The sequence below is a fragment of the Cricetulus griseus genome (assembly GCF_003668045.3).
Source record: "Cricetulus griseus strain 17A/GY chromosome 1 unlocalized genomic scaffold, alternate assembly CriGri-PICRH-1.0 chr1_1, whole genome shotgun sequence".
In the NCBI taxonomy this organism is placed as follows: domain Eukaryota; kingdom Metazoa; phylum Chordata; class Mammalia; order Rodentia; family Cricetidae; genus Cricetulus; species Cricetulus griseus.
The window spans coordinates 29,372,414-29,386,989 of NW_023276807.1; the positions used below are offsets into that span (position 1 = coordinate 29,372,414).

A 14,576-nucleotide genomic window follows, 5' to 3' on the forward strand; every position below is an offset into this window, starting at 1 on the left:
TTATTGTGGGAGTGGTGGGAAGGCAGCTGGTCACATTGTATCCAGTCAGGAAGCAGAGAGCCAGAGATCAACGCTGATACTATGCTTACTTTTTCCTTTTCATACAGAGAGACCCCCAGGAGACACCTAAACATACAAGTCTCTTTGTGTCTGACAGTTGATGTAAGCTCCTTGGTTGTCTTGTTTTTTGTTTTTTGTTTTTTTGCTTGTTTAATTAACTGATTATTTTTTGAGACAGGTTTTGCTGTGTATGTCAGGCTTGTGTGAAACCCCAGCTTTGGAGAGCCTGGAACTGGAGAGTTTCGTGTCAGCCTCCAGAGTACTTAATGGCACCATTATGCTCAGTTCGTTCGTTCATTAATTCATTCATGAACTTATTCATTCATTCATTAATTCATTAATTCATTCATTCATTCATTCATGCATGCATGCATGCATGCATGCAGATATGTATACATTCACGAGACAGGAATTCTGTGTAGCTCAGGCTTTCCTCCAACTCCAAATTTCTCCTGCCTCAGCTTTCCTAGTGATGAATACACAGGCGAGCGCCATAATGCTCAAGTTATATTGACTGTTGTTAATTCTCGTGTTAAAGAAAGAAAATAGCGTCTGTTTTAAATATAGTTTACTTGGAATAATTTTACAAAGAAAAGTTAAGTAAGGGGTGTGTGCTGAATTCCCAGGCTAACAAGCAAACGCAATTTCTCCAGCTAACGCCAAGGGGCACCCTTTCCTTCCCTAGGTTTCTGGAACGCCTTGAGCTCTCCATCTGCACAAAGAGCCCGGCCTCCTCCCGGGTGACATCACAAAGGGCCGGTTCTCCGCCCCTTCGGCGCCACCACGTGTGTCCCCAAGCTGAGTGGCCACCCGAGTCAGTCCCTCGCCAGCTAGTCTGGGCAGCGGAGGAGGCGAGTGTTTGGTAGTGGCTGGAGGCTTCGCTATGGGAAGTCGTTCCTTCGCTGTGTCTCTGTCAGCCCTGCTCCCTGCTTCTCCACAGCCGCTGTCGCTGGAGAGCACCGGGAGGCGTGGGTTCCAAGCGCGCCTGCTTCTTCTCCCCGCCCGGGCGCCGGCGCCCCTGGGCAGGTGCTGAGCGCCTTCCCGAGCCTCCCCTGCCGCCTCCCTCTTCCGCCCGGCCGCCCGGCTGCTGCAGTGCACATGGGCTGCTGGAGGTAGATGGGCTCCCCGCCCGGGAGGCGGCGGTGGATGCGGCGCTGGGCAGCAAAAGCCACCGATTCCAGCTGCCGTGGGGCCGCGCGCTCCGGGCGCCCCTGCGAGCCCCAGCCTCGGCCATGGGGACCTCGGCAAGCAGCATCACCGCCCTCGCCTCTGGCAGCCGCGTCGCCGGCCAAGTTGGAGCCACGATGGTCGCCGGCACCCTTCTCCTGGTGAGCGATCGGAGGGAGCCCTGGGGTGTCAGTAGCGTTCGAGCTGATGTACGGGAGCGGGGCGGGTCCCCGGCCCGTAGTGCCTGAGGCACGCGGTGGGACCAGCAGGATTGGAAGATTACAAGGCAATGGCCAGACCGAGGGGGGGCTCCTTCTAGATCATTTTTTTTTGGGGGGGGATAGAGGGTGAACTACGACTGGGAGTGTTAGCGAATTATTTTTCTTGCAATCTGGCTGCTTGGAGGAGGCGCGAGTGGTGGCCGCCCTGGCGTCTTGAGCATTTCAGGGCTTTTGCCCCCTACCCGGCCTACGTCTCGCCCCAATACCTAGCCTCACCCCAGTATCATCCTCTGCCAGCCCCTCCGCGTGGTGCGAGGCCGGAGAAATCCTGTCAGTTGCCTGCGGCCGGTTGTGGCCACCGCTTTGTCGCTGCTGCAATGTCATGTCCGGATGCTACCGCAGTGGAGACAGCGGGACCGGTGCGCTCCGGACACGAGCAACCGCTGCGTGTTTCCGCGCGCCGGGCATTCCGGAGTAGAGAGCAGGCCGCCCTTTGCTCTAGCCTCCTTGCTTCTCTCCTCCTTGGCTCGGATGGGTCCTGATTTCTGCACGCCAAAAAAAGGAAGAAGTAAAAAAAAAAAAGGGACCCAGAGAACCCATTCTCAGGCGCCTCCAAAGCACCGGCTCGGAGCCAACCGGCGCTCTGGCTCTCCAGTAGAGGGGGAGGGGGAAAGAGCTACATAAAGGAGGATTAATTTTCTCCATCCTTACTTCTCCTTTTCTGTGTTTAGGCATGTCTCCACTCAAGATGATACGGGCTCCCTCAGCGCCTAAAGCTGGGGCGTGCCCTGAACATAGTGCTCCATCACTTTATCTGACTAAAGCCTGACATCATCCCTTATCTAAAACTTACCCGAATTGTCCCTTTATTCCGAATATTGGGGCCAAGTAGGGAATTGGGTGGAAGATATTTGAATTCAAACCCTTGAGCCGTCATAAACCAGCCATGCCTTTTATCCCTGCAGGGAGGATGAAGGTTGTTAGCTAAAAACCAAACAAAAACAAAAAAGAGCCTGTTTTCATGGTTGGGCTGTGTAAGGGAAGGCAGGCCTCTTGTCTCCTTCCCCTAAAGGACTTACTGCCTGGCCAGCCAAGATCTTCTGCTTCCCTCTCAAGGCATTGCAGTTGCTATGGCCTGGGAATTCATCCTACAGACACTCCCCTCCCCACACCCTGTGTGTTTGTGGGGAGAGAGAGAGAGAGAGAGAGAGAGAGAGAGAGAGAGAGAGAGAGAGAGAGAGAGAAGAGAGAGAGAGAGAGAGAGAGAGAGAGAGAGAGAGAGAGGCTGAAGAAAGTTTGTTGTTTTTAGCATTTATAATGAGGCAAATCTTAGTACTCTTAGAAGACTTTTTTTCTGGCTGTTTATAAAAACAGCAAAGTCCAAGTTTGTATCCTTGAAACAGGCAGTCAGGGAGTCCTTTGGGCAATGAACTTGAACTGACAGCCTTCAAGTAGAGTTCATGGGAACACTGGTCCTAATGACTGCAGTTAGGTCCCTTGCTAAGTTTCCCTCTAAATAGGATCTGTTACTCTGCTCAGCACATGTTGTGTGGCCCTGCTCCACATGATAGTCCATTCACATGTTCAGTGTGTAGCATTTCGTATATTTTTAACTACTAGCATGAAATAGGTACTTGAAGTTCTCAGTCTCTAAAAATGTATGCTTTTTGAGTCAATCTCTGAGTGATAACACTACAAGGTCCCTTGATCTTTTGGTACCTATAGCAAAAAGGCTTTAACTTTAATTGATGGAGTAGCAGAGGGGTGGCCTGATCGCCCTGAAGGGTGACCTCTGAGGCATGCCAGGAACTATGTGATAAGGTTCTCTTCCATCTCACTCTGCATGCCCCAGTCATCAGGACAGGTTTTGTTAATATGTACAGAAGTGATCTGGTGACATTGTTCTCAGGAGAACTTGCCCCACTGGTAGTCTTGGCCACGTTAATGACTGACACCAGGTAGGATAGCCAAGTAAACATGGGATGAGGTACCTGGTAGACTAATGGGGTTGGAGGGAGGTTACTGCTGCGCTCATACAGTGTGCTTAGATTAAAGAAAATCATGATGCCAATGAAATGTCTCACAATGTCTCTTAATTGCCTCTCCCACTTTTTTCATAGCAGTCTTTGTTACTTTTGTGACACTTTTATTGTTATTTCTGTGACACTTTTGTTTTTTCTTTGCAAGACAGGCTAAAAGGGAGCTTACCATAGGCTCTGATGTAGACACATATTGTATGCTGTATAATATGATATATTTGTGTGGCTACTATATGAGCATGTGGAGAGAGCAGCAAGGTATTTTATACACAGCATCTCACCATCCCTGCCATTCCACAGGTGAGAAGATAGAGTCTCCAAGAATTTTACTGGTCTCTCGTAGGTCACGGCACATGGTGACTCTGACATAGAATTCCTTGGCTCATAGTCTCCTTCACCCATGTACCACACTGCTTGTTTCACAACTTCGACTTGTTTGATGACAAAGTGTAAAGACAGAGCAGGGTCACTGGAGGAAAGCTGAGGTGGTGGCTTGGTTAGTTGCAGAATATAAGTGAGAATTATACAAGGGCCTTTGGAATGAGTTGTTCTGCTTGCTTGCATTTCTGTTGTTGACGAGGTGACCATGTCATGCTTGAAAGTTACACACAAACTGAGAGACAGCATACATGTTCCAGGCTTTCTGTAAACGAGATTTTCAGATTCCTGGTAGTTTTGGGACTGTCCTAGCAGGACTTGCTCATGTAACACTAGATTCAGTCAGTCAGAGGTGCCCATGTCTTTAGGAAGCTTGTATTGACTACATAGACTAATTGCAAGGACCAGTCAAGGCAGAAAAGAGTCTTCCTTGATAAAGACATTGGGTCTGAAACTTTGGAAACTACCATTATTACCCCTGGATTGAGAATTCCTGCACCAAAGGAGCAGAGAACATAGCAGAAGAGGGAGTGGAAAGATTCTAAGAGCCAGAGGAAGAGAAGTCTGCTGTGGGATTGTTTTTCCTAGAAATGTCAGGCAAGCTTCACTCATGAAGTCTCAACAACATGGCTGCCTAGATAGGACCTGCACAAGGACAATACCAATAGACATAGTAACATGGAAGGTGGCAATCTCATGGACAAAGAATTAGAATTATGGGCAACTAAGAAACATATATGTATATAACCTATGTAAGGGCAATTGAAAAAGAGTCCATGAATTTGAGAGAGAAAAATTGTTTGGTACGTGGGAGGGGTTGGAGGGAGGAAAGGGGGAAAACTATATTTAATAATTCTATTTTAATTTTAAAATAAAAGAATTCCAGACACAGGGCCATTTGCTTAGTGTCTTGTCCAACTCTCTGTCTATCCCTCCTTTTTCTAGGCAGTTGCATCTCACTGTATCTATCATGCCACTAGAAGAAAAAAACTATTCATTATTATTATTATTATTATTATTATTATTATTATTATTATTATTATATTTTGGCCAGACATATCACCAAGCTATCTGCCTACAGAGTACCAAGTGTTACTGTTAACCACTGTTACTGAGTTCTTCCTTCACCTATCACAGTAAATGGCTACCCCCTCTAGACAGGTGTGTGTGTGTGGGTGGTCTGGTTGGGGCTCAAATCCTTAAGACTTGGTGACAAGTTCAAATAGAATATTGAATCAGAGCTGGCACTATATACAGGGATTTTTCTCCCTTTTAAATACTTTAAGTGTACCATCTTAGACTGTGGAGCTGGAAAGGAACCCAAACTGCTACTGATCTCACACCCCACACAGCTTGGCTGAGCGAAAGAGCAGCCTACACTGAGGAAGTGACTATTTTTCATGCTATCAAATCTACACGGTGCACCCTTTCTGAGTGAGGTGTCGTCCTAGGCAGTGGAAGTGCAGTGATGGAGGGGGATGAGAGCCTTGTCAACGCTAGTTTCTGTCAGTAGAAGTGATGGAGTTCACTCCAGTGGGATGAGTGGATGAGCATGCCAGGGTGGATGCACGCATGCCACGTTCACATCTGTAACATGTCGCAAGTAACTTCACCATTAGATTCAAAGCCAGAAGAGGAGATCACTTTGATTTTGGAAAACTTTTCAATCTTGGGATAATGTAACAAACAGTCTTAGTAGGGGAACTGGCTTGTGGGAAATTGGGAACAAGGAAGAATAAGCGACTCAGAACTTGTACTGCGTTGGACAATTCCCGATTTTACCCCATGAGTTATCCGTACACCTGAACCAGAGAATAGGATCAGGGTTTCTCCTCTGGACTAAAGATATAGGTCTGGCTGTCTCTCAGGTCTAGTCACAGACAGACAGACAGACAGACAGACAGACAGACAGACAGACAGAATCTCCAGGACTACTAAACTAAATCTACAAGAAAAGTATTTCTTCAAATAAGATGTATACTTAGAATAAAAAATAAAAAATAACCCTCCATAACTACGTGTGTAAAGATCCGACAACTGCTTATATTACACATCTGGACAATGTCTGTCAAGTTACATAGAGCAAGAATAGTTAATGCCACATTCTTTTGGGTAGTTTGCAAGCTGCCCCCTTCCCCAGTGGTCATGAGTGGGTGTGGCTTCTTGGCTGGGTCTGGAGAGTTATAGTTGTTGGAGGCTGAGGTTTGGAGACATCACACCTTGACTCTGCACTTGACTTCATCTTGAAGAGAGGCAGAGCCTCCTGGGAAGCTTGGTAGAAAAGTTGCACATTGGTTTTGTGCTTACTCAGCTAGTATGTAAACTGTAATTGGCCTAAGTAAAGTTCATTATTATTTTTTTCTTTCGGTGACGGGAAATGGTGAGACGAGTCGTCACACTATGGGGGGTGGTGTGGCTGGAATGAATTGGGTGATTTTCCCTTGTATAAACAGCTCTGCCTATTTTCCAGGAGGCACTAATAGTCTGCTGACCTTCTCTCCCGACACATGCCTGGCAAATTGTGGTAATGCCAACTCACCACCAGCAACTTCTTGGCAAACTCGGGTGCTTCTCCTCTGTGCCAAGAGGAGCCCAGATTATCTCAGAGCTTTGGTGGGTATCCAATGGTCGTTTGGAGCTGAGTCCCTCTGGACCATGAAATGCAGATATGTTTGATGGACGGAATGACAACTGAAGCCATTAATAGGGACAGTTTGGACCCAGTTTTTTTTTTTAATTTATTTATTTACTATGTGTACAATGTTCTGGCTACATGTATACCTGTAGACCAGAGAGGGCACCAGATCTCATTACAGATGGTTATGAGCCACCATGTGGTTGCTGGGAATTGAACTCAGGACCTCCGGAAGAGCAGGCAGCGCTCTTAACCTCTGAGCCATCTCCCCAACCCCTTGGTCCCAGTTTTTAATCTCCATGGAGTGTCAGCAGGAGGCTGGGCTTCCTTGCTACCACATGAGCGACTGCTGAGCTTGTGTTCTTTAGGAATTGGGGCGAGATCATGAATCAACACTGGCTTTCTCAGTGTTTATATTTGTCAAATACCTAAAAACCAACAGGATCTTCTATTGACTTGAACGTTGCCACCTGGTTGGACAGTGGTTATTAACCTGGGGAAAGCTGGCAGAGGTCCAGAAGAATGGGTGGGGCTTCTGCTGATGGAGAGACGGACTGACTGGTGATCATGCTGTTGCTTGAAGGCAGGTGTGCAGTCACTGTCTGTGAGGTGTGTTGAAGTTATGTTTGTGCTGGTGTGGTGTCAGTGTGCCGACTTTGGAGATGACATGTCAGTAGTGTTGGGAAAGTTGTACTTGAAGGTTCTTGGGGAGGTGTGGGATGCAGGAGGACCTGGGTAAGTTGGCAGGGTGTTGCACTGTGTCCTTTCATCTTCAGAATATTTGAAGACTGTGTGTGACTCTTCTCTGGACTGAAGCAAATGAAAAGAATGGAGATGCACATGACTATCCAAATTGTAGCAAGGCTAGTGATCTATCTATCTATACCATTTTCCATTTGTTTTGCAACCAGAAGGACATGGGTGGTTTTGTTGCTTGGTACCACTTGCAGATCTTCCTGTGTGTGGGGCAAAGGAACAGGACCTTAATGGATTTAGAGGAGAACATGGAGGGTGTCCATGTGCCCTGTACTCAGAAGAGAGCAGCCATGGGCTCAGCAGAGCTTCTGTGCTAGCAGTCTTCGGAGGAGGGCTAAGCAAATGACTGGTGACTAGTCATAGCAAGATATTACTGGTCCTTGGTTATTGAGTACTTACCACTTCATGGAGTACCTTAGATAAAACGCCACAGCGTATTTCTTCCAAGTCCCCAGGTCAAAGTCTTAGTCTCATTTTGCAGATTCCAGAATGAGGTTTGATAGAGTTTTCTGTTCTGTCCATCGTTAGGTCTTCCTAACGAGGAATGGCATCTAAGTCGGCATAGTTTCATACCTGAGCTCTTTCTGCCAAGTGGCAGGTATGGGTTCACTTCCATTTCCCATATGTTTGTTTCTTGGGAATGATTTTACCCAAGAGTTGAACATGCTCTTTCTATTTTCTGAGTTTAATGATGGGCCTGGATGGTCTGCCAAAACTCCTGGTAAGAGCATGGCGTGAGGGGGTTGAAAGGGGAGGGTGTGGAGACATGGGCAAGCATTTTCCTATGGTGTGACTCTGACTGGCTGTGGTGCCATGGTTGAGATGGAAAGACACTGCTGCAAATTGAGATGTTATAAATAGGGAATGGGCGCTTTGCTCTCCTGCAGCCTGGGTCATTTTGAAAAATATTTGCTTAGTGAGTAACAGTGTGGCATGGACTCTGCTTCACAGTTTCTGCTCCCTTATCCTGAGGAACTGACGACCTGTTAGGGTCCTCTTTGTTGCCAGCCTAATTATTTGTATAGGATAAGTTCGAAGCTTGTACCTGCTGTGACTAGTATTTGCTCCCTTTTCATTGCAGTTCTCTGAGGTAGGGATTTAACTCCATGATTTGACTGGTTCACTCATGCTACAAATGTGACATGTAGGTTGCCACAATTGCTGGAGGCACCTTCATAAGCAAGCTGTTAAAAAAATTGAGAGCTTCATATATGCATATAATGTGTTCTGATCAAATCCACAGCCGTCCATTCCCTACCTTTCAAACTTCTTGCAATCCCACCCCCACCTTCCAATTTCCTGTTCACGTTTTCTAAACCCGCTGAGTCCATGTAATGCTACCCGTAGGTGCAGGAATGTAGGACCGTCTACTGGAGCATGGACAGACAGCCTGTCAGGAACCCCATCCCTGAAGAAAATGGAGTCTCCTTCCCCAAACAGTCAACAGTTGCCAGTAGGGCCTCAGCTAGGGGTGAGACTTTGTGGCTCCCTTCCCTGTCCATGCAAGCTTTGGGCTGGGATGATCTTGTGCAGGTCTTGTGCATTCTGCCTCAATCACTGTGAGTTCATGTATGCAATGGCTTGTCATTTCTACCCAATACTACTTAACTGTAGTCATCTGATCCTTTTGGTTCTTACAATTTTTTTCATCCCCACTTCAGTAAGACCCCTGAGCCTTGTTGGGGGGAGTTGTAGTATAGAGGTTCCATTTAGAGCTGAACACTACACAGTCTTCTTCTCTGTCCATGGACTAGTTGTAGGTCTCTTTATTGATCCTCATCTACTGCACAGAGAGTTGTCTCTGAGGGTTGGGAGCAGTGCTAATGAGCTTTGAGCTTTGAAATATCTGTATACTGTAGGGCCTCAGTAGACCAGAGAGAGACGAAAGCAGAAAGTTACTTGATCGTTGATCCTGAAAAAGAGGTTGGAATTCTGGTCTCCCGAGAACTTTTGTGACAAGACCACTGTCTAATTTCACTGTAGACATGGCTAGCTCTACTCAGCTGAGAGTAGGGGAGGCAGGAGGGTAAAAGTCAAGGAAATTTAAAGGCAATGATGACAGATTTCCAGAATAGTCTAACTACTGTGTTCAACAGAAAGGGTGACGTTTCATGGTAACTGTCATAGAGCAGAAAAGGGGAGGAGTCCAGTGGGAGGGAACAGTGTGTGGAGCAGCCAGGTGTAGGACAGACTGTGTCCTATGACCTCCGACCACTGTGGCTGGGGCTGTGTGAAAGGGAACAGTGGGAAGAGGCAACAGGACTATGACATCATGTGGGACCCTTGAAGATGTGAAGGCATTACTCAGTTCATGAGAGGCAGGGTAACAATATGACTTGAAACATTTTTTTAAAAGACTTATGTATTTGGTGTGTGTGTGTGTGTGTGTGTGTGTGTGTGTGTAGGTGCCCCCAGGCCAGAAAAGGATGTCAGATCCGCAGCAGCTCAAGTTTTTAGAAGTTTTGAGACACCAAAATGGGTGCAGGGAACTAAATTCCTCTGCAAGAGCAGGAAGAGCTCTTAACCACTGAGCATGTCTCCAGCCTGTAAACATATAATGATGATGACGATGATGATGATATCTTAATTAATTCTTGGAGAATTTCACTCAGGATATTTTTTGGTCCTATCACCCGCTTCCTGAGCTCCTTCCAGATTCCTTCACACCTCCTTACTTAGCCAACTTTTCCCCCCTCTCCCACCTCCCTGCATTGAGTATAGTTTGTGTTGGCCAACTACTCTTGGGCATCAGGCCACAAACAATAAGAAAAAAAAAAAAACTCAAAAAACAAAAAAGAAAAAAAAAACCCTGTTTTTTTCAAACTGAGGATGGAACCTAGGGCCTTGTTCATACTGAGCAAGTGCTCTACCAGTGAGCTACACTCAAAGCTCTGAGATCACTCTGGAAGCCTGGTACAGCATGGGTTAGAGAGAGAAATCCTGGAAGGGGGGGAATTTTTTTTTGTTTTTGTTTTTTGTGTTTTGTTTTCCACAGGAGGAGTACAGGGCCTGAGGTATCTGCAGTGAAGGGGACAGCATTATTAGAGATTCTGGAGAATTTATTGGTGGTAGAGGCAGGTAGTGTCAAAGCATGCAGACTCCTAAGTTCCTAGATTGAACAGTCTATGATGGGAAGGGTGGGCTGGGGAGGGGTGGATGGGACTGGAACCCTACTGCTTGGATGTTTTTTAAGTAAGTTTTAGGTGCCTGTGATGTGCATTGGCTCAGGTCTTTGTCTTGGAACTTAAAGGTAGCTGACTTTACAGGTCTGAAAATGTGTTGAGCTACTGTCACCAGGGGCTTGGACTACCATCGTTTGTCCTCTTCAATTAGTTGCACAAGATGTCTCTGGATGCACCAACACTCTGCCCCCTTTTAGGTTTTTCTCCTCTGGGTGCATTCCCCAAAGTGGCATTGCCAGGGCAGAGGAAACGAATGAGTGGTTTTATGGCATTTGCTGTAGGTTGCCAGATTGTTTTTAGGAAGACAATCAATTCAGAATGCCACCAGCCACCCATAAATGTGCTTTCCAGCCCACGAACCTGCCAGCACTCGAGTTTCTCATTTCCAATTACTTATCCCCTTTTTAATTCAGAGACGTAAGGACCGCCAGTGGTCTCAGTGACATTTTAGTCATTTAGGGACGTCATACACTTACCTGTGCTTGCCTTTTAATGACTCGTGTCTCTCACTATTGAGTAGAAGTTATGCTAACCTTATTTTTATTAGTTCTATGTATCTTTCTGGTTATAAATTCGTATTAGTTATGTATGACATATTGTTTTACATGTATTCATTTTTCTGATTACATTTACATATTTATTTGTGTGTGTGTGTGTGTGTGTGTCTGGGCATCCCCATGGGGGTTGGGCCAGATACAACTTATAGAGTCTGTGGGTCCTGGGGATAGAAGTCCCCAGGCTGCCAGGTTCAGTTAAGCACCTTTGCCCACAGATCCATTTCACCAGCACTATATTCTATTTTTAATATTACTATAATAACATGAAAAATCAGGCTTGTGTTAGTAACCCCTTTCCTTTTTGGGTCTGGGAATATTTTTTTGTTGTTGTTGCTGTTGACTTGTTTTGACAGGAATTCGTCCTTTGACAGGTAGTGTGAAGGATCCTGATAACTTTGGTTTTATAAATTTATCGTTTGACTGTTGGGCTTGTTGATGTTTCTGGGTGTTCCTGCCCTGTTTGTGGTGGGAAGCCCTTCGGTGTGTTCTCAAGGCTATCTGTACTCATTGTGTGTGTAGAGGATTTTGTGGGCAAACATACAGGGGAGTGCTGGACACAGCTGATTCAAATTTTCAGGCAGTTCTTCGGCAGAGTCTTGGGACCAGTCATAGGCTGGTTGTGTCCTTCCAGGAGAAAGTATAAGAAGGAATATTTTCTGAACTCTAGATTAGAGGATTAGTAAACTTTTCCTGTAAAGTACTGGGCAGTATGTCTACCTTATGATATCTTTAGAAACTACTTAATTCTGCCTTTGTAAAGACATAGCATCCCCCAGACAATGCCTCAAAAATGGGCCTGGCTGTGTTTCAATAAAACTTTATTTGTAGATATGGAAATCTGAATTTTACATACTTTCACTGGCACTATATATTATTCTTTTCATTCCTCCTCACCTACTGGCTATTCGGAATATAAAACCCTTGTTAGCCTATGAGCTATGCAAAACTAGGAGGTGTTGGGGTCTAGTCTGTTTGTGTGAGACCAGATTAGGGAAGCTCGCTCTGGAAAACTCTTACTTAATTGTGCAATAAGCATCTAAAGTGAGATAAATTAATTGTAAATCCTTTCTCTTAGGTTTTTTATTTGTTATAAACCAAGATTTATTTAAATTTAATTAACTAGCTTACTTTGAGATAATGTCTCAGGTTGTCGATGCTGACCCAAGGCTGACCTTGCACTGCCTCCGTTTTGAGTGCTGGGATTATGGTGTTCTGGTTCTGGAACTTGAGGGTTTGCACATGCCAGGCAAGCACTCTACTAGCTAAGCAACATCCCCAGAGCCTCGAGTATTTATTTTTTGTTTGTTTTTAATGTACTTTGAAAAGTAGCCTTTGTTTTTCTTGTCTTTATCTTGACATCTGCTTTAAAAACAAACCAATATAGTATGTTTTGTGTTCAGGGGAGTGTGTTTCAGCGTTATAGTATTTTATTATATTAAATAAAATAAATAACCAAAGTTTGGTTTTTGAGAAAGGATCTCCGTATGCAAATCAACCTGAATAGTAACTCAGTGTCTAGGCTAAACTGGCCTTGAGTCTGTGATCTTCCTGTCTTTACATCCTAACTTCTGGGTTCTTAGGCATGAACCACCATGTAAATAGGCATGTAACTAGTTGAAAATTTTTGCTTTGTTTGTTTGTTTTGAGTCAGTTTTGCTGTGGATCCTTGCCTAACTTTGAATACACTGTATATACCAAGCTGGTCTTGAACTGTGTATGTCAAGCTGGCCCAGACCATACCTTGTAGATAGATAAAGCTAGTCTTGAATTTGCTTTGTAGATAGACCAAGCTGGCCTTAAACAAGCTACGCAAATAGATCAAGCTGGCCTTGAACTTGTCCTGCATGCCTCTGTCCACTGAGTGCTAGAAATACAGGTGTGTGTCTGTCAAAATAAATCTAAAATTTGGGGGCTGGTAATGTAATCTGCCCAGCACATAAATAACCATGGATTTAATTCCAACATGACAAATACCAGACAAATAAATAAAAGGGATTTTTAAATATTTTTTATTTATTTATTTTATTTTATTAGTTCAAATTAGGAACAAGCTTGGCGTCAGATGTCAATCCCTTCTCCCTCTCCCTGCCTTCCTCCCCAACATCCCACCTGCCCCTAGCCATCCCCCTCCACTCCCTAGGCAGGGTAAGGCCCTCAAAAGAGGCTCCCCAAAGTCTACCACATCATCCTGAAAAGCCCTCATTTTTGTTATGTATCTCAGGAGTCACATATTTGAAATATAATTGAGATGTTTTAAAAGATTGTCTAATCTCAAGGAAAATGACTTAAAATAATGAATTGGTGATAATTTCCCAAACTAGTAATTATACAGCAATTACCATGTCAGGCATGTTTTTTATACTTTTTTTTTGTATGAACCATTAATTATCAAAACAACTTTGAATAGCAGTTACTACTGCTGGCTCCATTTTACAAGTGAGGTGGCAGAGGCTGAGCCACTTTCCAAGGTCACCCAGGGTAGAAGGACAGAAGAAATCCAAAGTGATTTGCCTACTCTCAGACCAGAAACCAGATTCCCCATCTGACACTAGCAGGGTATCTTTAATTCACTTTGACCCTGTTTGCTTGGAGATAGCATCCAATTCGGCAGGTTTGAAGGCTCAGTTCCCTAAGACTGACCCTGACTTCAAACATCAATAGCAAAACCCAGGTTGTCACCCGGGCTTCAGGTTGTCTGTAAATCCGAGATCCCATAACCCTCTGGGGTCCAGTTGACTTGCAAGTATAGCCTCACATATCTTAGGGAAGCACTTTCTGTTTATCACTCACTATACAGGAAATTCTAAAGGATACAAAGGAAGACATGCATAGGGCAGCCAAATAGGAAGCACTGCGGAGCTGCTGTGTCCACTCTTGACACTTCACCCTCCAGGTATTTGCACCTGTTCAGCTAGCTGTGAGCTCTCTGAACCTTGTCCTTTTAGGGTTTTATGGAGGCATCGTTATGAAGGCATGATTGACTACATCACTAGCTATTGGTGATTAACCTAACCTCTCCCTATCTTGGAGATTGGGGTGCAGCTGTTTTCTGATCACTCAGATCTTGGTGGAGATGTCTCAGAGCCTCCAGCCCCTGTCATCTCATTAACGTACAAAAAACCCTAGTTTTTTGGAGGTTTCCCACTTTGTAACAGGAACTACCTGAGGAGACTGAATCTGTATTTCTTATTATCACAATATCACAGCCAGCTAGTCCCTGGAAGATCAGGGTCTATGTGGTACATTCTAGGCTTAAATAGGTTTTCCTTATACTTTGTAGCCTAAGTTGCTTTATTGGCTGGAAAAGGGGATTTTGCTGGAATAACATGCTCTTCCAGACATGGCCAGTCAGCATGAAGAGCATCCTTCCATCGTCTCCTCCTGTTTTCTATGTGATGCCACTTCATTTACTATGGAGCGGGCACTGTATTGACACCTCTTAGTGGGCTGAGGGCAGAGAGCTAACTGGCACCTGGGATGGAGGGAGGTGGCTCTGTGGTCCATTGACTGAGTGTTGTATGTATTTTCTCCTGCATTGCAGGTTCCCAAGAAAACAGCTCCTGGGCAAAATCTTCCTGGTT

General features: G+C 45.1%; 1 protein-coding gene and 1 long non-coding RNA gene across 3 annotated transcripts in view; one reads left to right on the forward strand and one right to left on the reverse strand.

Moving 5' to 3' along the window:
* Window positions 1-611: 611 nt before the first annotated feature.
* Window positions 612-2,493, reverse strand: LOC118239739. Its single transcript, XR_004772595.1, has 2 exons — window positions 2,302-2,493; window positions 612-1,993 (listed from the first exon to the last, which is right to left on the reverse strand). It is a non-coding gene; the product is annotated as an uncharacterized LOC118239739 (long non-coding RNA).
* Tnfrsf21 (TNF receptor superfamily member 21) overlaps window positions 854-14,576 on the forward strand; it is a 74,699-nt gene continuing 60,976 nt past the window's right edge. The window contains exons 1-2 of one of the 2 annotated variants that reach the window (XM_027387468.1): window positions 3,712-3,787; window positions 6,336-6,478. In XM_027387468.1, the coding sequence (XP_027243269.1) occupies window positions 3,721-3,787; window positions 6,336-6,478 (210 nt within the window). In that variant the 5' untranslated portion in view covers window positions 3,712-3,720. Of the gene's footprint in view, window positions 1,389-3,711; window positions 3,788-6,335; window positions 6,479-14,576 lie in introns of those variants that run through there. The other variant, XM_027387469.2, reaches the window with a different exon arrangement.